At 47.5% G+C, this 25,110-nt stretch overlaps 1 protein-coding gene, 1 long non-coding RNA gene and 1 pseudogene across 7 annotated transcripts in view; 1 reads left to right on the plus strand and 2 right to left on the minus strand.

Annotated features, from left to right (window-relative positions):
• Window positions 1–498: 498 nt before the first annotated feature.
• On the minus strand, window positions 499–3,332 carry LOC112104992 (annotated as a pseudogene).
• An 18,860-nt stretch (window positions 3,333–22,192) lies between these two features.
• The window catches only part of LOC112104988, a 13,172-nt gene continuing 10,254 nt past the window's right edge, over window positions 22,193–25,110 (plus strand). For all 3 annotated transcript variants that reach the window (XR_003899939.1, XR_003899937.1, XR_003899938.1), the window contains exons 1-2: window positions 22,193–22,270; window positions 23,629–23,740. This is a non-coding gene — a long non-coding RNA (uncharacterized LOC112104988). The remainder of the gene's footprint in view (window positions 22,271–23,628; window positions 23,741–25,110) is intronic.
• The window catches only part of BMPR1B (bone morphogenetic protein receptor type 1B), a 388,242-nt gene continuing 386,249 nt past the window's right edge, over window positions 23,118–25,110 (minus strand). For all 4 annotated transcript variants that reach the window (XM_026660518.1, XM_026660517.1, XM_029913667.1 and 1 more), the window contains 3 exons: window positions 24,493–24,668; window positions 23,639–23,769; window positions 23,118–23,263 (listed from right to left, as the gene is read on the minus strand). In XM_026660518.1, the coding sequence (XP_026516303.1) occupies window positions 23,138–23,263; window positions 23,639–23,769; window positions 24,493–24,668 (433 nt within the window). In that variant the 3' untranslated portion in view covers window positions 23,118–23,137. The remainder of the gene's footprint in view (window positions 23,264–23,638; window positions 23,770–24,492; window positions 24,669–25,110) is intronic.

Raw genomic sequence — 25,110 nt, forward strand, 5'->3', positions numbered from 1 at the left:
CTCCGTTGGGCTGGTGCCTGGAGCCAGCCCTGATTGCCAGGGCCTCCTGTTCTCTGCCTGGGGCACAAGACCCATGGAAGGCTAGACTAGGTACATCACAGCTTCCAGAGCCCATGTGGTAAGATGTCAAAGCAGATATGATGTCTTGATGTATAAGATGACATCATAAGAGGAAGTAAGGTTATGAAAATAGACTTCCTCAGTACTACAAAGTACAATAGACTGCAGACTTATTTCAGTAAGACAATTTGTAGTCTAAAATTTTAGATATAAAAATTATTATATCAACATTCTATCCAGTTATCCATCTCATTTATATAGCAAAAAGTGTACTCCTCTCTGTATGAGGACAGTCTTGGCCATGTTTTATTTCAGGGAGCTGTTACTTGACTTAGTCTGAGTGCTGGTCTAAAGATAAGGAGGCTTCTTGGTAGGGGGCGGGTCTTGTGAAAATTACATGAGCAACAAGGCCAACCACCAGATCGGGAACAATATTAGTTAGGTTTGCTCTAACAATGGGCCACTAATGAGTACACTTTGACAGTAGTCCACACCATCACAAACACCACCTCCTGAATGTTTCTTGAAATCTAGAGGGTTTATTCATTCAGTGGCTCCTAACTTTTTAGTCTTGGAAAAATTTCATCTTTGTTGATGTTGATCCCAACGATCTGGGAAGCACCAGCTGATTTACAGCCAGAGAGGCCAACTCCGCCCAAACTGAAGATGGCATAAGCAGAACCAGGTTTAACCTGCATAACACTAAAACAGGGGACTCTAAGAATCCATCCATAAATTGTAGTCCTGAAACTTGGGGAAGTTCTCAGCTACATACAATTCATTAATATGCTAAGAAAGCAATTGTGCCATTTGTCCTTGAAAAGTGACTGTACACACAAGTCCATACCTTGGCAGTATTGATGGCAGCCCCATAACCAGCGGAAACCCCACAGACAAGCAGACAGACTTTATCCAGAGGAGGAGCAGCAGCAATTCTTGCTAGGACAGAACTGGGTGCAACTGTATTCTGCGAAGGTGCTGATGAGCCACAGGAAATGGTGAATCTGCTTCCCTTGGCAGGTAAGTCTGTGTAGCATGCAGTTCCTGTGATTCAGAGAAGCAGGCAGCTGGGAGACATCCAGACTTGACAGTTCTATAAAGGCATGACTCTCTGTATTTCACCCGCTGACAATATTAAAGCGAATGTCTCACTGTGTCTTCAGGCAACAGTTGGTGTCAGGATTCAAATAGGAGCTGCATTCCCCACACTGAGGAAGACAAAGAAAAAGGGAGACTTTGCTTCTTAGGAAAAAAGCAAACAGATCTTGTCTTAAATAGCTTCTGAACCAAACAGACTCATTATTAACTGCCAGGCAACAAGTCTGTCTACTGCGGCTTTTCAATCAAGCACTCTTTATTATGCCGTCCTCTGAAAAAATTCTGCTTTACCTGTCAGCTGGAGATTGGGAAGCATCATTTTTAGTACTTTAAGTGTACTAAGAATTTAGTCACAAAATTAAATAGCATCTAAGCTTTAAGAATTCTCATCTAATCTTTTAGATAAAGAATTAACACATTTATACAGTTAAAACACCAAATCAAAGAGGTGAAATATTTTTGTACTTAAAGCTATTAAATTGTAAGCAGAAGGATGAATCATGAGTCTCAACTTAAAATATAGGCCCTGTTACCCAAGTTATTAGATTTCCCCTCATTGGAATAGAAATAAGTTTGTGGCCTCCCAGTGCTCATTAGATGAAAGAAAGCCAGTAGTCCCCCTGCAGAGAGAAAGTTTTGAGATGGCTTTGTACTGAGAAGGCAACCATTTTGAGTAATATATTTTAGAATCTGAGTTAGAGAACCAGAAAAGGCCTAAATAATTAGATTATCTTCCCCTTCACTGCATGCGGATATAGCACTAATCATTAAGCTGTAGATTAGAAAGCTACATTTTAACTTCATTGCATATTCACACAGTAGCCACCTGCTCCTGCTCCCATTGAAGTCAATGGTAATACTCCCATTAACTTCAATGGTGCATGAACAAACCCTAAACCTCATGTGTAATTACAGACAGCTTTCTGGGCTTCCATTTTGAAAATGGAATCCTCATTTCCTATACCTGGTTTCCACACAAAAAAAAAAAATCACTCCTTTGACAACACTCTTGACAATCCCAGCTCCTTCATGGCTAGGAATAACTGGGGGTAATCTATATTTGGGAAAGAACCTTTCAGAACATGGTCATCTGTCAGACATATCCCTGTGGCCACTATCTGTACAGAAATGAAAGGACACATCAACCCTGGAATGTCCACAGGCTTCTGTAAAACAGTCAGTTCCACAATTATTGGAGCCCATTTATTGTTTTGTATTCTCATTACAGGCGATCTCAGTGTTCCTAGTGGTTTATTAGGTGTGCATTTAGACCCCAGCCTTTCATCCTCTGCTCACATTTGATATTTTCTGTCAGTTTTGTCAGCCTTGTACTCCGTGCTCAAGAGGACTAAATTCACTTTTAGGATGCCTCCAGCTTTTAGTTTTCTAGAAATCCAGAGATCCAACTGTGAGTACACAACATTGTTCTATTCTAGTAACTTGTCAGCTAAGTTTTTTTTACAGTTTATTGGCATGAAACTGTCTAGAAAGGAATTTCTCAGGTTATCATTCAGAATATTAGCATAGGCAACCATAGGAGATTTCAGGTGTAATACCTGTACATTTGCATGGCTCCCTGCCAAGTGGATTAAGTGCCTGAGTTTTAAAGATCGGCTCAATTGCACACGTAATTACAACTGCATGCACAAATCAAAGTATTTGCATGGAGAAATGGCAAATTTTGCATGAAGTCAGTTTACATCCACAAATATCCTATTCCACACCCACTTACTGCATACTAAATTCTGCAAAATTACAATGCAAATAATTTTTAAAATCAGGCCCAAAGTGCTAATGTCAAGTTCTAGTCTTTGTAGATTTTTATTCACATTTAAAATTGTCATGTCTTTCTGGGATCAAGAAGCACAATATTTTCATTGCGCAGGACTTGCTACTTGAACTAATGGCATAGGTCACTGCAGCCATTCTCCTAGCACCAACAGCTATACTGGTATAAAAGATTATTCTGATTCAAGAAGCAACACAAGATAGACCATTATAAGGCACTTTCATGCTAGCATAACTATATTACAACAAAAACCACCCCCCTAACTTACAGTTATAGTGAGGAACTTGTAGTTTAGATTACCAAAAATATCTTGCATTTCATAAGATGATTCTCCTTGTAGAAGAATCAATATTAGGATTCTGGGTTCCTCACTGAAATCCAACATACTCTCAAGAACAGCAAAATCCAGAACTTTTGCATCCAATACAGCATTTGCTATGAATTCCTGGATTATATTGTGACACTGGCAGATCAAATGGCAGCTTTCAGGCCTCAGCCAAGCACTAACAAATTCATTGCTGGAAACCAGTCCAGCTCACCTGTGTGTTGGTATAATTAATATGGGTAGTGGACTTACAATGCATTTAGTCCTTATGATAGGCTTGCAAGTTGCTACCATGTATGAATCCTACTTCTAATGTCTATAGACCATACCTATAAAATGATATTTTAAAGCTATATAACAAACACTTAAGTATTTGTTCTGAACTATGCAATTATCAAAGAAAAAAGCTTTACCTAGGGCTAAATCCCTATGAAAGTCATTCCTAATGGGCAAGAGGACCTACCAAAACTAAATGGGCCATGGATCACCACAATACAAAGACTTGTTAATTGCTCCTGCATGGGCTAGGTGCAAAAGGGCTCATCCCATCAGCTTGAATTCTGGAAGAAAGAAATAAAGATAAATTAAAAAAAAAAAAGTGTTCATGGCAGCTCTTTGAAAGTGACTCACAGGGCTGAAGCTAGGAAGCAGAGATCCTTGTGGTCATCTGTAAGCACTGAATCCAGATTGACCCCAACTGTCAACTTTTAATACCAGAGACTAACTCATTTGTTATATACCTTTGCCTGCTTTAACCTGTAAATAACTCATTTATTTTTCCTAGTTAAATCCTTAGTTGGCTATAGGCTGGCTACAAGCGTGGTCTTTGGTGTGAGCTCTGACCTAGGGTAAGTGGTCCCTTGGGACTGCAAGCAACCTGAATCTCATGATCTTTGGTGTATGGCAACCAACTATCTCTAAGTTCAGCTTGCCTGGGTGACAAGGCAGACTGGAGTGCCCAATGGATTGACTGGTATAGTGCTTCTGGAGTTCATTTGTTACTAGGTTGATGAAGTCTAATTCTAGTTCATACAACCAGTTTGAGGTGTCTGCACTGCTTTTTGACACTCTGCTCTGAGTTAGACACTGTTGTAAATCACCCCAGACAGCGTGGCATACATCCCAACATTTTGTCTCTTGTTGTTCAACAGTTACAGTTAGTAGCCAGACCCCAAGTAATGTGAAGGTGGGTGTGGATACCTAAGGATACCTATGCACTAACAACTGTACATGTGTCCATGGCCCTCTATTGTCCACACCTAAACTCCAGAAGCATGTGTCTGAAGGGTGAGTAGGCTAGTATGTCTGAGGGGTGTGGGTAAACACCCTCCTTCCATACCTGTGCCAGTTTGCAGCATGGATGGGGGGGGGGTTAAGGGACAAACTAGAGACCTGGTACTAGTAGTTCTCCACCCTCATTCCCACTACATACTGAACCTTTTGTACTTGACTGTTACCCAACTGTAAAGTGCCCTGTGACCCCATTTTCACCAGTAATAGCATGTTGCACTGACCATATCAGAACTGCTTTCCACTGCACTCTTCACAGGTGACAATGGATCGTAAGAATGGCCATACTGGCTCAGACCAAAGGTTCATCTAGCCCAGTATCCTGTCTTCTGACAGTGGCCAATGCCAGGTGCCCCAGATGGAATGAACAGAACAGGTGATCATCAAGTAATCCTTTCCCTGTCGTTCATTCCCAGCTTCTGGCAATGAGAGGCTAGGGACACCATCCCTGCCCATACTGGCTAATAGCTATTGATGGACCTATCCTCTATGATTTTATCTAGTTTTTTTTAACCCTGTTATAGTCTTGGCCTTCACAACATCCTCTGGCAAAGTTTCACAGGTTGACTGTGGACATTGTGTGAAAATAATTGCCTTTTTATTTGTTTTAAACTGGCTGCCTATTAATTTCATTTGGTAACCCCTAGTTCTTGTGTTTGAGGCGTACATAACACTTCCTTATTCACTTTCTCCACACCAGTCATGATTTTATAGACCTCTACCATATCCCCCCTTAGTTGTCTATTTTCAAGCTGAAAAGTCCATCTTATTAATCTCTCCTCATACAGAAGCTGTTCTATACCCCTAATCATTTTTGTTGCTGTGATAAATGAAGGGGGAGCTCCCTTTTATGGACACCCATTCAGCCAGCTATAAAAGTCCGTTAGTAGCTGTTCTCTACTTGCTTTACCTGTAAAGGGTTAACAAGTCCACAGGTTAAAGGGAGGGAGTGGGCACCTGACCAAAAGAGCCAATGGGAGGGCTAGCATTTTTTAAAATTGGGGGAAAAAATTCCCGTCTCTCATTCACCAGAGAGGAGACACATAGCAGCAATGCTATAAGAAGCTTTAAGCCAAGTATGGAAAATTAGATCATACCTAGAACTACTTATTTGAAACCCCAGATATGCAAGTAGATCAGGAAGTGTCTAGAAATACACGATTAGGTTTATCGGTTTATTTCTTATTGGCTTGTGGACTCCTCTGTGCTAACCCCAAATGCTTTTGTTTTGCTTGTAAGCATTAAACTGGACCTCAAGAATAACCTTCTTGATGTTTAATTTTTGTAAGTGGGGTTTTTAAATCTAGCAAAAGCCTAAGTTCCAAATATTTTTTTTTTGTTTAATAAAATTTACCTTTAAGAACAGGATTGGATTTGTCCCTAAGAGGTTTGTGCCTATGATGTTTAATTAGCTGGTGGCAACAGCTGATTTCCTTTGTTTTCTTCTCAGCTCTTCCCAAAAGGGGGGTAGGGGTGAAAGGGCTTAAGGGTATCCCACAGGAAGGAATTACCAAGTGCTCCTTCCTGGGTCCAAAGGGATTTTTGCACTTGAGTGGTGGCAGCATCTACCCATCCAAGGTCAGAGAAGCTGTAACCTTGGAAGTTTACTACAAGCCTGGAGTGGCCAGTATTAATTTTTAGAATCCTTGTGGGCCCCCATCTTCTGCACACAAAGTGGCGGAGTGGGGAAATCAGCCTTGACAGTTGCCCTTTTCCAATACACCTCTACCTCAATATAACGCGACCCGATCTAACACAAATTCGGATATAATGCGGTAAAGCAGTGCTCCGGGGGGCGGGGCTGCATACTCAGGTGGATCAAAGCAAGTTCAATATAACACGGTTTCACCTATAATGCGGTAAGATTTTTTGGCTCCCGAGGACAGCATTATATCAAGGTAGAGGTGCATATCTTTTTTGAGATAGGGCAACCACATGTGCCTACAGTATTCAAGATGTGGGCATACTATGGATTTATATAGAGGCAATATGATTTTTCTGTGTTATCTATCCCTTTTAGATATGCCCAGCATTCTGTTCACTTTTTTGTCTGCTGCTGTACATTGAGTGAATGTTTCCAGAGAAACATCCACAATGACTCCAAGATCTTTCTTAAGGGGTAAGATCTAATTCAGACCCCATCATTTTATATGTACAGTTGGGATTATGTCTGCCAATGTGCGTTACTTTGCATTTATCAGTGAATTTCATCTGTCATTTTGTTGGCCAGTCACCCAGTTTCAAGAGATCCTTTTGTAGGTCTTTGCAGTCTGACTGGGACTTAACTATTTTGAGTAGTTTTGTATTGTCTGCAAATTTTGCCACCTCACCGTTTACCCCTTTTTCCAGATCCTGTTCTGAGAGCCGCCACCTGGCCCACCAACCACATCCAGATGTGGATGAATGTGTGGTGGAAGTACACTGTCCTCTACGGCGTCTCCTGGAATGGCAGGAAAAGTCACCTGTATCAAGAAATTTCACTGAGTAGGAGCAGCTGGGAAGCAGATTCCAGACCAGGACCAGAATGAATCAAACAATGGAGGCTCCCATGCTAGATGCAAAACACTCCAACAGTTGCTCCAGGTGGGCTTATTGTACATGCCCCTTCTTCAAGGAGCATGACTGAGTGCTGTCAACCACTTCCAATGCGGAGTCAGAAGCCGGTGATGACCCCCTCCTCAACCCTGTCAGACCATGAGGCAGATGGGACGCTGATGAGGCATCAGGGACTGTGGAGGATACCCTGGAAGACAAGTAGCATGTTTCTTTGTACCCAGTTGAGGAAGACCACCCCACCCTCACCCCAATGAGCCTAGGGGAGGACCCCCAAGTCACAGCAGGAACCAGAGCCTCCAACTGGTAAGTTAAAATGCACCCTCCCTTTGACAGAGGCCCATTGGTGATTTGCTATTGTGTATCAAAAATTCTCATCAGGCCTGACATGCTCACTACAGCTAATACAGTGTTGTCCTGATAGATACCCAAAAGGTGGCATGTCATGGATCACTGGAAAACAACTCAATGATCATTAATATATTTACATGATGGATGGGGTGTGCACAAATAGTTATAACTATACTAGAATTATGCTCTTAAAATTAGACAAGCAATACATAAACACAGCATGCCTTAGACAAAGTACTGTGTATTTGCTTGTCTGACCAGCTTGGTCGTCAGGCAGAGACAATGAAGGTACATTTACATAAAAAGGGTAAACAGCCACCTACCTAGAGGTTAGGTGAGACACCCTCTTTGCTATAAGGACCCTCAAATGATAAGCAATTGAATCAGCTAATTGTATACATGACTATATGATTAAGGTCCTACTTAACTTGCAATATTGTGGATTCAACAATATTAGGCTTCCGGTGCCATTTTGACAGTGGGAGCCCTGGGTGGCTACTCTAAATTACAGAAAAGTAATGGACTTTATCACTGTAAATAAGGTCCATTACTACTTTTCCACCATTTTCCATGGCTTGTCTATAATTCAGCTGCAATTTTTGGACAATTCAAATACAGCCTTATGTACTATAAAAGTGCATCAAGTGCGGTCTTGTATGAAAGCATTTGATACACTGGTGATTAATATTTTGAAACCTCTATATTGCACTATGGAGATTCATGGATACTCAGATATTATACTTTACACTATTCCTCATCCTGCAGCCATCTTTCTGTTGCCAGTCTTTTAGTTTTATGCAAGTCCTGCCTGTTCCCTCACAGGTGAGAGCTTGCTTCCAATTAGCAACCCCCTCATAGCCTACCTCTCCCCTATTTGCTGCTTAATTGGGCCTGCCTAGCCTAATTTAACCCTTGAGGGCCCATGTGGGGAGTACACCATCACCAGGGCAAAAAGACATTTGAGTTATCCATGACTGAGGGGATTCAAGAGGCCTGGTCTCTCAAAATCCCAGAACATTAGGTCCTTCAACCAAGGAGGTTCAAGTATCTGGAAAGTGAATGCAGTTGAGAAACCTGCTTAGGTGAGGATTTTTACTTGCTGAAGTTTAATTTAGTCTTACAAGACTTCTTTCCACTTTTGTCACCCTTTCTAGCATTACTGCTTATACTTGGAGTCACTTAAACCTGTCACCTATTGTTCAGTGCACTTATTTTACTTTTACGATAAACCAATTCAGTGCTATGATTAAATTTAGAGTTATTGTTAACTACAATTCATGAGCTATTGTTACCATCTCTTTAAAGGAGCAGCAAGCTTAGTTACTGAGAGTGTTCCAAGAGAAGGTGGGCCACTGCAGGGAAACGGAGTAGTGGTTTCTGTTGGTTAGTGGCAAGGCAAGGTTTGGATTGACAGAGTCCTGAAGAGTTTCCTGACAAAACACACAGGGATATCAGGGAGCTGTCATACAACTTAGCAATGGTAAAACTCACTTGCTGAGGCGGAGAGGGGTAACATAGTAACTCACAATTCTGGGAACCTTGGCTGATTATCCCATTGACAGTTGGTTTGGAAGAAATTCAGGAATGAGAGGGTGTTTGTGTCACACCACAAGAAGTGGGCAGTGGAAGCCGGGGTGACCCACATGCTTATCTGCTGGCTGTTGGTGTCCAGCCTGAGAGTCACAGCAGTATAGCATTTAAGGCCCCCAGAGCTGCAAGGGGATGGGGTGGGAGTTACACAACCTCTTACTGGTGTGGATTGAACCCCAGAAGGTTATGCCTCCACCCTCCCCACCAATATCCTCTCTTGCTCCATAGATTCCAGATTTTAAGATCTAGGGCATTGGAAGCATCACATTCATTCTTCCTCCCTGAATAATGTGCTATGCATTGCTACGTCTGAGTTTGACTTGCAGTGCTAAACCAAAGCATTGTCACAGCCCATCCCCCTTACCAGACTCCTCCAACTTTCCCTCCTGCATCCAGTCCTCGCTCATGTCCATCCCAGTTATCAGTGATTGTATTGATTTCTGACAAACCAGTATTATGCATTTAGCTGAAGTTATGGCTTAAAAAAATCAGATTATTAATGAATAATAGTTGTGCCCCTGTATCTATGCATTTCTTGGCCAGCAGTCAGGCAGTAATGGCCTGAAGGTACAAAAAGGCCTCACTATTTTGAGATTGAGAGAGTTAAGACCTTACACTGGGTTTACAGGGCAGTCATTTTGCCTGGAACATGAGAGTGACCCATGACTAACTAAGCATGGGAAAGGTGACCCAAACCCTTCTTAAAAGGTGGTCATTAGATAAAGGCATGAAGAGAGGCCCAAACCCTGAGTGGGGAAAGAGGAGAGACCTACATTCCCTCACTAGCCAGGGGAATTTTTGCTCAGCAGTTGCCTGGGGCCCAAGAGAAACTAGATTTTTGGGGGGCAGGGTTAGTGGGTTGGCCATGTCCCTCCCCCTCCAGCTCACTGGGAGACCAGTGCACCTCACTACACCCCTGGGGCACCACCCTCTATCAGGGATTAGATCTTGATGGGACAGTTCACTTCAATAGTCTCAAGGAGCCCAAGCCCCCAGTCAGGGCAAAGCAGGCAAGCAGTTTAGAGGCCCAGACCAGAGAGAGAAACAGGCCTCTGAACCTAAGGTGGCAAAGCTACCAACCCAGGGTGGAGTTAGCAGCAAGACATAGGGGGAATCCAGGTCCACCCTACTCCAGCCCAGGACCCCAACCATGAGAGTGTTCCACCACTGGCTCAGCAGGGAGCCAGCCAGAACACACTGACCAGCATTCAGGCAGCCACAGAACTAAACTATAATCAGCTGTCTCTGGGCTACTCTCCTACTCTCCCACCTGCAGCTCAGGGTCATCATCCTCCATCTCCTGAAGGTATGCAGTAAACAGCAATCCCAGCACCTCTTCTCCTGGGCCACTCTCAGCCTCAGGTAGGGCACAGTATCCATTCCACTTCACGCTCTAGAGCAGCCTGGAGACATCTGCTCCCTTCCCTGGCTCAAACTGAACTATAGTAGAGGTTCTGCCTTTTATACTTCCTGTCCCGCCCCTTTGCTTCCTGCAGGAGGGGTGAGCCCAGCCTGGCTCCGCCCACCAGGGATCAGAGAGTGGTCCCTCCCCTTCCAGCTCCTATTGGGAGGCCACGCCATCTCACTTGAGGGATGGAGGCACTAAACCCTTGTTGCACGGAGAGGTGAATCACACAGGGCATTTAAAAGGTGTGAAACAGAAAGAGACCTGAGCCCATATTTAAGCATGGTCGTTGAGCTTCAGATATGTAATGGATACCCAAATCATTTGTTTGGAGGCAAAGGACCTTGATCACTATTTACAGGGAGGTCCTTCTACTTGGCACTTCTAGGGGGCTTAAGCCCACTGAAACAAGTGTTTGAGACCCGAGCCCTCATTATGGGGAAGTGGGGGCATGCATGCAGTGTGTCTCCATCCTTTCTCCGGGGCTTTTTCTTCCCTTCCACTAATCTTTTGGTGCTTCTGTGGTCTTGTCCACTTTGTCTTTAGAGTTGCTAGAAAGAGAGCGAGAGAGACGAGAGAGACGAGAGAGAGACAGAAGATTAGGTGTGGGCTGAGTGGATATATGATTACAAGGTCAATTTAGATTAATCTGACAAGCCTCTCCTGCCTCCTTGAACCCAAACTCCTAACCTTCCTTATCTGTCTGTGTACCCCAGGGGAGCAGCCTGGTTTTGCGGGGGAGCTGCTGGACTGGAGATCAGCTCCTGTCATCTGCTTTGAGAGTAGAAACCCCCCAATTCCCTGCAATACCTGCCCAGAGGAGTTAACCTATAAACTGGGGTGGGGAGCTGAGACCACTGCACCCCTCTATTGCTCCCCACCCACTCCTTTCTGCCAGGGGCTCTCTGTGCCCCACTTCTTCCACCCCTCATGCTGGGACCCCCCACCCGCCCCAGGGAGCCCCTCCTCCAGCTTGGAGTCAGTCGTCCCCCCCCCATCGGCGTGCTCTGACCCACTTCTCTCCCCTCCCCCACCCAGGGCTGGGAGCCAGCTCTTTCCACATCCCAGGATGAGACCGCCACTCCTCCCCGCTCTGTGCTCACACTCCCAGTCCTCTGGCCCTGCCCTCCCCTGGGACTGCACCCCCTGTCCCCGTGCTGTCCCCTGGCTACCCATCATAGGTGCAGTGAGTCCGGACTCTGATCGTGGTGTCAGCACCGTCACCGATTAGGCAGTGGAAACCAGGGTCTCGGCACATTTGGGTGGGATGCAGACCCCACCCCCATTCAGGTCCCTCAGCATCATCATGTTCTGGGGTGACACAGAGAGAGAGACGGGAGCCTGGATGCATGGGTCCCATTCCCTACAACCCCCACTCCCAGGGGCTGGGATCTGTAGAGCCCCTAAAGGAGTCATCCCAGATGCCTGGGTCTCATTCCCTTCCCCTCTCCCCAGGAGCTACAGAGCCCCTGTCTGGCTGTCCTGGATGTCTGGCTCACATTCCCTCCCCATGGGGCAGGCAGCACTGTCGTCCCTCTCCCAAGAGAGCTGCCTTGGACACCTGGGTCCGTTTCCCTTGCTACATCCCTCACCCCCACCCTGGGCCTGGCAGCAGTGTGGTTCTGCCACTAAGGGAGTCCTCCCGGATGCCTGGGTCCCATTCCATCCCTGTGGGGGCTGGGGGAACATGGGTGGAGGGGGGGGGTCAGAGAGATCATAGGAAAGCGAGCATGGGAAGGGTCACAAAGGATGGAGAGGAAGGGGACATGAAGGATTAGGGAACATGGGGGGCTTGGCGGAGCGGAGGACAAAGAGGGTGAGGGGGTTATAGCGGTGGAGGGGGCACTTGGGGTTTGGAGGTACTGGGAGGAGAAATAGTTAGGTGTGGAGGGGGTCTGGAGAAGGGAGAGGGCACTGGGGCATTGCCGAATTGGGTTGTGTGGGGGGCAGGGGAGCAGCAGAGGCACCAGGGAGCACTGGGGAGGGCAGCAGCGGGGTCACTAGGGGACCCACTTGTGCTGGATGCCTGGAATCTGGCAGAAAAGGGCCCATTGGCAAAGTCCCCAGCTTCCCTGGCCTCCTCATACCCGAACTGGCACCAATTGGTGACCGACACCATGTCTGACCTTCCAGGAGAGTGGGGTCACAGCCAGTCCAGAGCATGACATCTCCAGGGGTGCTATCTCCGATCCGGCCCCAGGGCAGGGAGGCAGACTGGTTGGCTCGGGAGTGTGTGTGTGGTGGTGGTGGGGGAATGGGACACAGGGCCTTTCCTCTGTAGGGGATGCCAGCTCCAACCCAGACCCCAAGTAGGATCTGCAGAGACAGACGCTGAGCAGGGGGCCATGGGCAGCCAGGCACAGTGCTGGCTTCATCAGCACCTGCTCCCCAGACAGAGCCCATGACAGACCCACCCCCCATCCCTCCAGAGCCAGGCTGGTCCCTAAAGCCCCGTTGTGGAGCCAGGTCAGTCTCAGAACCACCCCGCAGCAAGCGCCTCAACCAGTGCACTTATCACCCGCGCATTGGCCACCTTGGCCTCTCCAAAGTTGTGCACACTGAAGGTACAGACTTTGAAGGAGGCCTGGGCAAGGTGCACCCTGAGCAAGAATAGGAGCAGGGTGAGAGAGTGTTATAGGAGGGGGAGCCACAGGCAAACAGGAGAGGGCCTTGTGGGTCTATGCCCAGGCTGGGGGGGGGTAAGAAGGGGCAGCGATCTGGCTCATTGCTGAGTCTGCAGCTGGGACATGGGTCCTTTTGACTGGCAGATCCCAGGACATTAAGGGGAGAGAATAGCTCTGGGCCATACTAGAGCCCCTCTCCCCCCCCACCCGAACCCATCCAGGCCCCAGATAGAAACTGGGAGTCCTGGGTCCCAGTCCCCCCGGTCTAACCCACTAGACCACAATCCCCTCCCAGATCTGGGGATAGAACGAGGGCGTCCTGGTTTACAGCTCCCCCCATGAGCTGCGGTGCATTCTCCAGCTCTGGCCAGGTTTAAATCAAGATGGGATGTTTTCCTAAGAGATCTGCTCTGGTTCAAGCAGGGATTAATTCAGGGCCTGGGTCAGACGGGGGGACAGATGAGATGATCACAGGGATCCCTTCCAGCTTTGGGATTAATGAGAACCTTGAGCTGTCAGCAGAGACCCAGGGCAGCTCATTGTAAGGGCTGACACCACAGTCATTGGTGGGAGGAGGAGCCAGGCTGATCTCCAGGTGGACAGGGAGTTTCACCACCTGCAGCCAATCAGTGGGTACAGCAGGGTCAGGAAGTTTATTTAAGGGCCAGATCTAGGCCGGGCTCCCTCTTATGGGGAGGGCTATGACAGAGAATCTTCTTCAGAAACTGCTCCAGCTTGCAGCTAGTTTGGGGTTTTCCAGACTTTCTTCCCCTCTGCTGGTGGGTGGGAACACTCTTCTCATTTCCAGCCTCAGCTGAGCCCTGGTGAGTTTATCCCTGTTGGCTTTTGGGACAACATTGTCCTTTAACTTCACTAGCTCTTTCCCTTCCCTGGTGTACTTACAAGGAGCAACCACATCCCTGTTTTTAGGCCAAACAAGCCAAACTCTTCCAGTCTTCTCTCAGAAGAGTGGTGGGCTGTTTCCCTGAGCACTGTAGTTGTCCTGCTCTGTCTTAGTTAGAATTTCTATTTGGGGCCACGAATTGGACCTAGGATTCCAGATGAGGCCTGGTCCACAGCATTGAAATGTTTTGATTGCTCCTGGAAATATATTGCCTGGTGCATCAACTGAGCATCACCTGACAATGACAACAGGAGGACTACTCTGTGGACTCACAAGGAGGGGTGAGCAGAGACGGGTGGGAGAGCATATGGGCTTTGCTTGTTTCATCTGAATATCTGTGATTCTTGTGTGGGCTGAGGGTAAAAGTTACTGTGGTTAAACTCTTTTTTCTTTGCCTCCTGTGCAGTCCCCAAAGGGTTAAATTATAAACCAGAGTGCCCACAGGGATCCCTGTAGAAACGGTCCCCGCACCCTATCCCAGAGGTGGCTGCATCGCAGCACCGGGCCGGGTGGGGAGGGGGTCCCTGTATAAACAGCCCCTGAGTCCCATCCCAGAGGTCTGAGGCTTCATTCCCACCCCAGAATATGTGGGCATTTACCGTTGTTATGCTGGAAGGTGATAATGGCTCTTTGATCTCTAGACCATTACAGACCTGAGTGGGTGAAGAGCTTTTCTTTCCAGCTAAGCGGAATGAGCATTTAACAGGGCCGCCCAAAGGGGGGTGGGGCAAGTGGGGCAATTTGCCCCAGGCCTCCACGAGAATTTTTCGGGGCCCCTGGAGCAGGGTCCTTCACTCACTCTGGGGGCCCCGGAAAACTCTCGCGGGGCCCGGGCCCCCGGAGCTTCTTGCGCTCCGGGTCTTCTGCAGCAATTCGGTGGCGGGGGCCCCCTGCCGCCGAAGACCCCAGGCCCCTTGAATCCTCTGGGCGGCCCTGGCATTTAAATGCCCCTTTGTGTAGTGATAGCTGAGAGCAATGGGGGGCCACCACCCGAGACACTGGGCTGCATGGCACAGCCGATCAGAAGCTGAGGGGTGTCTCTGGGACCGGGCGTAGCTGGGTCGTCCATAGGATTTATGGGGCCCAACGCAGAATTATTAAACTGGTGCCCCTATGCCTGAAGGCAGCCCAGGCTCGCATGTGTATTTTAGATAAGGGTGATCTTTTGAAGGATTTATTTAAAAGCTATATGTCTGAAGATCCAAGTATTTAAGGTAAAGATGAATACTCAGAATGTGCATCTAAAAATCTATGCAAGGATTTTTTTAGAGATGTGATTTTATAATCTTCAGCAACGCATTATCGAAATATTTTAAAGCATATTTTAAAGTAAGGTCCTGTAGAGTAACATGTTCTGAGTAAATATTACAGTAATGCACTACTGTTTTTGTCAGTAAATTCAGAAACTGACAGTATATACCTGGGGGTTGGCAAATGCCTAATAAATGGCTTCATTACCACTTGAATGGCTCTTTAAGCGTTTCAGTGTTGTGCTAATAGGCTGGAGGCTTTTTCACTTTTAAATACTAGATCCCCTCCAGAGGAAGACTCACCAGGCTGCAGCAGCCAGCTGTGGTGGGAGCCTGCAGGAAGGGTAAGGTTAGAACAGGGATAGGAAAGGTGAGGATGGACACTAAGACCCAGGGATGCCCCAAATTTTCGGGTGTCCTACGCAGCCTGCCATGCAGTGTAGGGCTAAGGAAGGCCCTGGGTTGGAGACTGGGGGAGTGGCTGTGTTCTGGGCAGAAAGTTAGCAGACAGTGAAGGAAGCCGGGGCCCTGGAAGGAAGCAGAGAAACAGCTCCTTTGGGCCTGGGGTGGACAGGAGAAGCTGGCTTGGGTTTCGGCAGTGCCGGGTATACAATGGCGCCAGTGGGGCCATGGAGCCGGACCCGTGCTCAGAAGGGGCCCCGGCCTGCTCCGCTTGCACTGCGCCCCGAGACCCCGCCGACTCCCCACCCGCCACTTGCTCCTCTCGGCCTGCCTGCCGGCTGGCCGAGGGCTCCTCTCCATCCCCGTCCCGACCACCCTGCTTCTCTCTGCCCCCTGGCCGGACCCCAGTGCACCTCTGGCTCTGGGCAGTCTCTGCTTCCCACCACCTGTGGGGCCCCGCCTGTCTCCCCAGAGCTGAGCTGCCTGGGACTGGTGCAGAAGCCTGGCCAGTCTCAGCCGGTGCGGGGGGAGGACGACAGTGGAGGGAGGCGGGGCGGGGGGAGGGGGCTTGGCCAGGCAAGTGGGTCCTCAGGGAGCCCGACCTCGCGCCACTTCCAAGGGGCCGGACTGATTCCTGGCCCCGGGACCAGCCCTGGCTGTGCTGCCAGCTCAACCTGGCAGACAGTCGCCTCCCAGCAGGGCTGGTGAGTGTGGCCGGGAGGCAGAGCGTGGGGGAATGGGTCTCTTAGGGGTCTGGGAAGGTGCAGGGCTGTGAGGGGGCGGGGAAGATCTGTGTGTGTTGGGGCACTAGGGAGTGGGGGTTCTGTGGGGGGTGCTGGGCAGTTGTGGTGGGGCTGTGGGCAGGGGTGGTGTTGTGCAGGGTGCTGTACATTTGTGGAAGAGCCTGGGGGGGGGTGCTGTGCATAGTAGGTCGGGGAGGGCTCTGGCCATAGGGAGTCGGGGAGTGTTGGGTGGGGGGGTCTGTGTGGTGTGGCATGGGCCCGCTGCCCGAGGGGAAGGGGCATGCTGGCAGCACAGGGCCAGGTGGGCCACTGTGCGTCTGGCAACTGCCGGTTTGTAAATAGTGGCCCTCGCACTGGGCTGGGCGGAGCGGGGCCACCCCTGCCATGCCATGCCCCATTGCCCCTGGCTGGCTCCTTGCTCCAGGGACTGACCTCCCCGCGCCATGCTTCATTGCCTCCATGGGGGCCCACAAGTAGGTTTGGCGCCAGGCCCACAAAAGGTTAATCTGGCCCTGAGTTTCAGAGCAAGGAAAGGGCCTGGGAGGTTTGATGTCCTCAGGGAACAGGACCATGTGTGTCCTCAGTGAATAACTCGGATTGTGCCAGATGGAAATAGCTCAGCACAGTCCCAAGTAACAGCAAAGGGGTTAATGGGGCTACCGTAATGCTGTCGATCGTGTGTATTTCATAATTCCCCCCACGCCCTCTGGCGCTACCATAATGCTGCTGACAATGTGCACTATAAAAAGGGGAGGCTGTTACTGTAACGCTGCTGATAATGTCTATTTCATACTGGGAGCCCCCACCAGGTGCTATGGTAATGTGCACTTGTTCTGGGACAGGTGCTCCTATACAGGGGGGCTTCCCCCACGCACTATAAAAAAGGGGAGCCCATAGGCGCTATTGTAGTGCTGCTGCTAACGTGCAGTTCATAATGCCCCCCACCCCCAGGTGCTACTGTCATGTGATGCTGGTAATGTGTATGTCATAGTGTCTCCTCCTTAATTTGGGGCCTCTATGTGCTACCGTAATACTGCTAATAATGCCCAAAGTGGGCCCTGATTTTGGGCTGCGCTACTGTAGCCCACACAATAATGATCCCAAGCAGCCCAGCTACGCTGCCTCCTGGCTGTCGCTGTCCTCCCCCATCCCCCTTTTAACTCTCTCTCTCTCTCATTGCTGCTCTCAGATCAGCATCCTACAGTTCCAGGGGAGTAGGAGTCACATCACCAGAAGAGCACAGCCTGCCTGGATGGTATTACTGCTGGAGTCACTAGAGCAGAAAGGGTTAAAGGGTACAGTGAGGCGTCGCTCTCTCAGAAAGCCCAGCAGCTGTTTGACACTGGGCTGGATTCTGCTTTTGATTCCTTCTGTGTAACCCTGCTGACTCCACTTCAGACTGGATTTTGATCTTGATATCCCCCTCCCCCGTCTCTCCCCATTGGGTCATTCTGGTTTCACAAGGGTCTAATCGGAGCACCATTGACCACTGTATAGCCAGGTCTCTCCATGAGCCAATCAGGGACCAGGGGGCTTTGCTGAATTGTCACAGTATGTTTGTAACCCTGTCGGTATTTCCATAGTTTTGGGGGCACTTTTTAATTCACAGAAATAATTCTGCATGAAGACAGATGCTGAGACCAAGGCATATCTTCTTCCAGTCAAAGTGGTATCAAATGCCAGAGGAGAGGGTGGCCCTTATTTAAGGGCAAGGGGGTGGGGAGGAGCAAAGACCGGGTTTACTTCAGTAGTGAATGTACCAACCATTTAAGGCCAAAGTGCCAGGGTGGCTGGATTCTTTAAGAGGTGCCAGGGTCTGGTCTATCCAGGATGAGCTTTTTAAAGGAGGAACCCGCCTGTAATTAATCGCCTTTGTGGCTGGTGGGCACTGTTGATAAATTATAGCATTGCGTACTTGGCTATGCTTTGGTTTGTTATGAAATATATAGAACAGCCAAACTAACCAATATCAATCAGGTTTATTGCAGAAAGTCAATGATGGCATCGTAAAGGCCGAAAGATACCGTGACAGAACGCACCCCTGTATTCACACCCGGTACACTATTGTAAAAATCTTTGTACAAAAAACACCTGCTGGAGGTACCATGTGAAAAGTAAAACTTGCTGGTCATTAATGTCACGGTAAAATGTATGTAGCAACATTATATGTAAAGTCATGAACATAAGCCAAAATCAATACTATGTGTTTACCGGACACATCTGGGGACTGGGTACGCCTGTTTCTCAAACACAAAAGACAAGTTGACATCCCAGCCAGGTGTCATCACCTGTGAAGCGGCCGTTCTTTGGCATGGAAGCAGGGCAGGAAAGTGCAGATGTGATCTTAGCACATGACAGCGTGAATCGTCTCCCACACAAGACTCTGTGTCTCCTTGCTCTCAGCTGGAAAGAGCTTTTAACCAGGGGTCACACTCAGGAAAATGGTTTTCCAAGGGTGACTGAGCTATAAAAGGGGCAAAAAACATCTCAAATGATCTCTTCTTGTCTATCTCTCTCTTTCACCTAAGAGGACAAAAGAAAACAGCCATCGGACCTCGGGAGCAGATCATGTCCTGGAACTTGGTCGGCAAAGCTACTGAAAACCTGGGGTAAGAATTTCACCTTGAACCACGTCTAGTTTGTTGAATACTAGAAAGCGTTTTGTGTTTGTTTGTCTTGTAACCATTTCTGACTATAACTTGTACTTTCTTAAAATCTCTCTTTGTAGTTAAATGAACTTGTTTTGTTCTTTAATCACAATTCATCTAGCATTGTGAATCGTGTGGGGAACTCCATTTAAGGTGTTGTAGCTCGATGCCCTCACAGAGGCGACGGACTGAATATATCTGGACAGTGCGGAACAGACATTTCTGTGGGGAAATCTGGGACCGGGAGTGAGTCAGAGTCACCGTGCACATAGTAATCGAAGCTGCCGGAAGCCAGAGCGTAGCCGCTTTTTGCTAACAGGCCACCGGGGTCAGAATTGCCGGACCAGGGCCATGGCGATACACAGATGCTCAGGGTGTGACCTGCAAGTCGTTTGGCTGTTTGTGAGCAGCCCTGTTCGGGAGCCACAGCAGCAAGGCATTGTGAGGCACCCCACGTCGCAGAGGAGGTCGTGACACGGCTACTGACCCGTCTGGACCGCACCCCAAAATATCTCAGACAGCAGTTTCCGGGAATCCGTCTCACACGGCATTGTTGAACTCACCATACGCAGAGGGTTTGCTCCCAAAATTTCACACTAGCAGCATTTGTAGGATGATTTTACAAGTTAGAAAACTTTTCACATGTCACTGAAATCCAGCGCATCATTTTGTCCCAGTCCTTCCCCTTGTTCTAAACCTTTCATTCTCCTTGTTTTGGATACTAGCATTCCAGGTACTGGCCCCTGAAGGAACTTCTGTAACTTGTCTTGGGGCAAAATACAAACGTATTTGGATTTTTGACAAGTGACCTATCTACTTATGTCAAAGGTCAAGCAGTACTATGGCAGAATGTAGCTTACCTCCTTCGTGCCGCCTGGGCGCTCAGACCAGCCTGCCTGCCTGCCTTCTGCTTACAACCAGAGCCATCCCAGGGCCGCCGCAATCCACCTCCTGAGACCAGGGGGTTATTTGTTTGATGGGTTAACAAAGGGCTCGGTGGCTAGTCACAAATCCCCACGTTGACTCATTGCCGCTGCTTTGGTGTCTGTGACACAAGAATATTTTAATGGCAACTGGCAAGGGGGTGCACAGTGGTTACAAAAATCTCCTGAGTCTGCTATGAACATTCTGGTTCTCCCACAGAATCTCTGGTGAGGTCTCACCTGAAAGCGGTGGACATGCTAGTCATCAATAGTGTTGTCAAATGGTGTACAGATACTATGTGAGAAGTTACGTATATATTCTGAAAATATGTGTTTAAACTCTGCAAAGTGTTGGGATGTAAATGTAGCGTAAAATAGCAGAATGCAGGCCTGTTTACATACAAAGTCAACTGTTAATAAAGACAGAAAAGGAGGAAGCAGGCAAAAACAAGCCCCGGGGGATTATCCTGCCTTGGAGGAAAGACAATGAATGTCGGGGGTATATATAGAAGGTACAGAAGACACCCCTTCATCCTGCATCTGGGAAGCGAATGGACCGCATGGGTCGCAGGCAGCCTCGGTTGAAAATGCCGCAGAGGACTTTGGGTGAGAGAACTGTCTTCAGCCAGGAGGTTAACCTGCTAGTTTTACTAAGCGTCTAGAAAGTGTGCTATGATTTTGGTTATTTAGGTAATGACTTGTTTCCAATATTCTTATTACATTGTTCTACAATAATAAATGTATTCTCATTTGTCACTAATCTCAGTGCCTGTGGTTAAGCCAAGTGATGGGCCTGAGTTGAATCTGACAAACCCATATGTACTGTTTATTTGGGAAAGTGTTCAGTGGCACAGGCTCCCTGTGTGTACCTAGCTCTTCCTGTCCAGTGTGTGTGTAACTAGAGGCTGGTGGTGTAAGAGAATGGCTCCACAGCAAAGACTGCCTTAAAGAGTGGGGGAAGTAAGGCGCCACGTGACCCAGGGGCCCAATCAGTGTGTGTGCGCGCGCGTACAGGCACTGGTCCCTAGTTGAACTTAATGAGCCCTGCTCTCAGTGTGTACTATACTACCCTCTGTCTTCTCTTCTGTGCCCCATAGCTAACTGTACCCTTTTCTGCATGGTGGCGTCACATAAAGGAGAAGGGAGTTGTCTCCGTTCTACTTTCAATATGGTCTGTATACAAGTGCAGTGGTGGTAATAATAAATGTGACAGAGGGGTCCTTATTGCTGGCCTAAGACCTGTGCCCCATGTGCTTATTGCTCTCTTTCTTTTTTTTGGGGGGGGGGGGGGGGGGTGATGGCTGTTGTCGTTTTGTTCTGTGTCCCTGCAGCGCTTGGCTGAGGGAGCGGGTTCAGCGAGTAATGAGGCACATGAAGGACGCCCCGCCTGTGCAGTCTCAGGGGCGGGGGGGAAAGCAGCAGTCTAACACAGCACAAACTCGCTGGCACGGCACAGGTGAGCAGGGGCGGGGAACAAGCGCGTTGGCCTCTTGCGGCTGGTGGAGACACACGTCCGCGTCCCGCACCTCAATCAGGGCCCGGCGCCACCTGGCGGTCTGCACGGCGCATGCGCATTTGGGAACAGCGTTCCCATTGGCTGGGGACGCGACGGCGGGGGCTACAAAGCCGGAAGCGGCTCCCGCGCGAGAGAGCGGCGGCTGCTCCAGCATCCAGAGCAAGGGAGAGGCTGGAGCGGCGTGTGTCCCGCCGGGGCTCCGACAGCGCCCGGCCCCGGCTCGGGCTCAGCGCGCCGGGCGGCGCGGCCCTCCTGGCACACGACACGGTACGGTACGGTACGGTACGGTACCGGCTCCCCTGCGCTGGGGAGCCGGGCGGGCGGGACTAGGGGGCGGCGTCCTGCCTACAGCTTCCCCTTACAGGATTCTGTGGACTGCTTTTGACATGAGGTAAAACGTGGCAAAGGGGGCGAATCGGAGCAGGGGTGGAAATTGACTGGTCCGGAGGCAGCATGCAAAAATGGTGGGGGTAGGCAAAGCAGCTTTTATTTCCCCTCTCCCAGGCATCCCAATGCCTGTCGTTGTCTGAGCTAACCTGCTGAGGCGATGTCTACGCTTCAAAGTGCTGCTGCTGCTTAACTTGCCAGTATAGATATTAATCCCTGAGATTTAGAAACAATGTTTGGGATACCTGTTGTAGGGTATCCTATCATTCCAAAATTTAAGACCTACTGCTGGACTGTGTTTATCCACCCTGTCTGCATGTAACATTTATTTATTGACCCAGGTCACAGCACCAGAGCTTGGGGGGAAAAAGTGGACAATGACAGCCTACCACAGCAACAGGAAACACCTGAGGTACAAAGAATGAGAGGGATAACTGATTTACTTTCATAACTAGCCTTTTGGGGGGGAAGGGAGTGTTGTTATTTAGAAAACTTTTACTATTAACTCAGTTGAGATCAGGATTCTTCTGTTCAAATTCCTAGGTTACCTTTGGGGGAAAATCATTTTGGAATGCTTGCTTGAAGGGAGATAGAACCATTTATTTTATTTGGGGAATGTTAAAAAACAACCATACACAGTTTGAACAAATCCAACATAACCATTTGTTCCCTTTCCCTAGTTCTTAGAATTACAGTATTTACAGGTTTCATAAGGCACTGGTTCCTTCAAAAGAAATAGTTTCTTTATGGAAATTTGAGTCTGTTTTGTCAATCTATGCATGTTCATAAATAATAATGTGTCATTTATTTAGTGCTACTATATATAATCATATAAACCTGAACAACATCTTGACCTTCCAACACTTTTCCTCTGAGAGACTCTTTGTGCTACTCTTCCCAACATGTCATTTGAGTTCACTTCACTTAATGAAACTATGTAGCAGTTTCACTCACCAGTGGTTTCTCTGGTAAATGAAAGTGAATGGCTGTTTGGAGTGCAAATCTTTTTATAAGTGAAAAGCAGTCACTTTACTTCTTTCATAAAGCAAAAGCAGTATCTTTTAAACAATATTAAAAAAAAAAGGCTTTCACAGAAAGCAACATAATAATCTTGAACCAGTTACTGAAATGGTATTTTCCCATGCAGAGCAGCCTTTTGTGTGTCAAAGGCTGCGCTCCTCAAAAGATGTTAGTTAAATCAAATCTACAGTTGCTCTGAAGTATTCCTCTTCATGTCCTCTGACCACAAGGGAAAGTCATTTTTTTGTCTGTTGTTGAATCAAAGTTTAATGTCCTGTGACTCTGACATTTTGGCAAGTGTTTTCTTTACTCTCAGGGCTGTGAGCCGAGAAGCAGGATTGTGAGCCCAACACTCTGTCATGAGTTTTCCCATTTGTCTTAGGCACTGTGGAAAGAAAAGATAATAAAGTAAAGGATCTCAGCTGGAATGCAAGACTGCTGTTAGATATACTCCTGTATATTGACTGCAGTTCTCAAATTAAATGTCAAGTATAATGGATCGCTCACCAACTGGACTAGGGTGAGGGACTGCTTGGGCCTTATGCCCAGGGTAAGTGGAGCATGGATGCCTCTATGGGGATAATTTTTTTGCAGTTAGCAGATTGGATATCTGCACAGGGCTCTATCAATATCTAAACAAGTGTGTTTACAAGTAGGTTGAATTTCTGGACAGATAACTATATTTGAAAATCCCACCTATCTATTCTGGATGAAATCATCACTGTTTAAAACACTTGCTTTATTTTAGAGGACTTCTTACCTCATCACTGCTCCATCTATTGGGGAATGAGGGACGGAGCTTCTTGATGCATACAATCTCCCGCATGTCCTCGTAGGAGGGGTCAGTGGGCACAAGATCATGGTATGGAAGCTGGTATTCTTCAACTATTCCTGAAAGAAACATTTTCCAGATGCATCATAAAAATCCCAGGGGACTAAGGATGTCTGGACTGTATCAACTACACCCAGCTCTGTCTTGCTCAGCATAATTTCTGTGGCTCAACTATATGAGATTCAGAAGATAAAAATAAAAATATTACATATACACACTCCACAAATCGTAAGAAAATTAATGAACTAAAATTTCCCACCACTTAGATAAAGGGGAATAATTGATTCTTTCCTGATGATCACTTATCAAGAAGGTCTTTCACAAACAATTACTTTTGCAATGCCCTTTGTACGCTATAAATACAGAGATCAATTGACCCACAACATACATGCAGCTCCTCTTCTAGGGTGAAAATAAACCAGACATTCTAAATCAGTAACCTAAATCTTTTACCTCTCTGTGCTTCATAAGTGGAAAGTGCAATGTAAAAACTAACCTGATTATTTTAGCTGGTAAAGCAAAAAAGAACATCTTCTAATGAAACAGCAGAGGCAATGCAACAATCTGAGCATGAGTGGAGGGCCTACAAAAGATGTCCAAGGAAACCCTCTTACTAATTTGTGTTTTTACACTGTGGGAGGGTCAACCACCAGCAGTCGATTGATCTCAGAGCATGGATCCCAGCTGTAGTGTAGACCTGGCCTGAAAGAGCCCACAAATTAGCTCCATGTTCCCACCACAATGATGAATAACCCTTCAGGACTGCCAATGTGGGAACTTACCTCCTGACACACATCTCCTTGCTACCTCCCAAAGGATGAGTCCAAAACTGTACATATCAGCCATGATATATGACTGGAAGTGATTCCTATTCAAGCTTTCATCCAGCACCTCAGGAGGCATATAGCGCTTTGTTCCTACCCGGGTGTTTGGTGGTATGTCCACCTCATTTGTATCACTAAAAGGAGGAAGAAAAAAAAAAAAGAATCAAACATACAAAAAAGTAGCTTGAAAAAAAAATCACCTCTGAAAACAAATTCAAACAAAAATTAATGCATAATCTTAATGGAACAATTCTTATAGAGAAAGCTACTTACTGTGAACAGCCACCCTTCTTAAAAGGCTTACTTGCCTGCGGCTATATTAAGCATTCAAATGCAGAACCACAACAGAGATAAGACTCAACAGGGATGCTGGTAACATTTGTGAGATTTCGTTTAGCATTAGACTTAACGCTAATGCAGGCGATAACAATCAAATCTTCATTAAATATTGTTTTCTTAACATACTGCACTACCTAATGCTTTAGTCTTACCAATTAATGGAGCACACTGATAATGCAGTAAAGAGTGGAGATTTAATGCATAAATAATAGAAAATATAGACACCTTTGAGACACA

Source organism: Terrapene carolina, unplaced genomic scaffold, assembly GCF_002925995.2.
Source record: "Terrapene carolina triunguis isolate 2854851 unplaced genomic scaffold, T_m_triunguis-2.0 Scaffold789, whole genome shotgun sequence".
Taxonomy (NCBI): domain Eukaryota; kingdom Metazoa; phylum Chordata; order Testudines; family Emydidae; genus Terrapene; species Terrapene triunguis.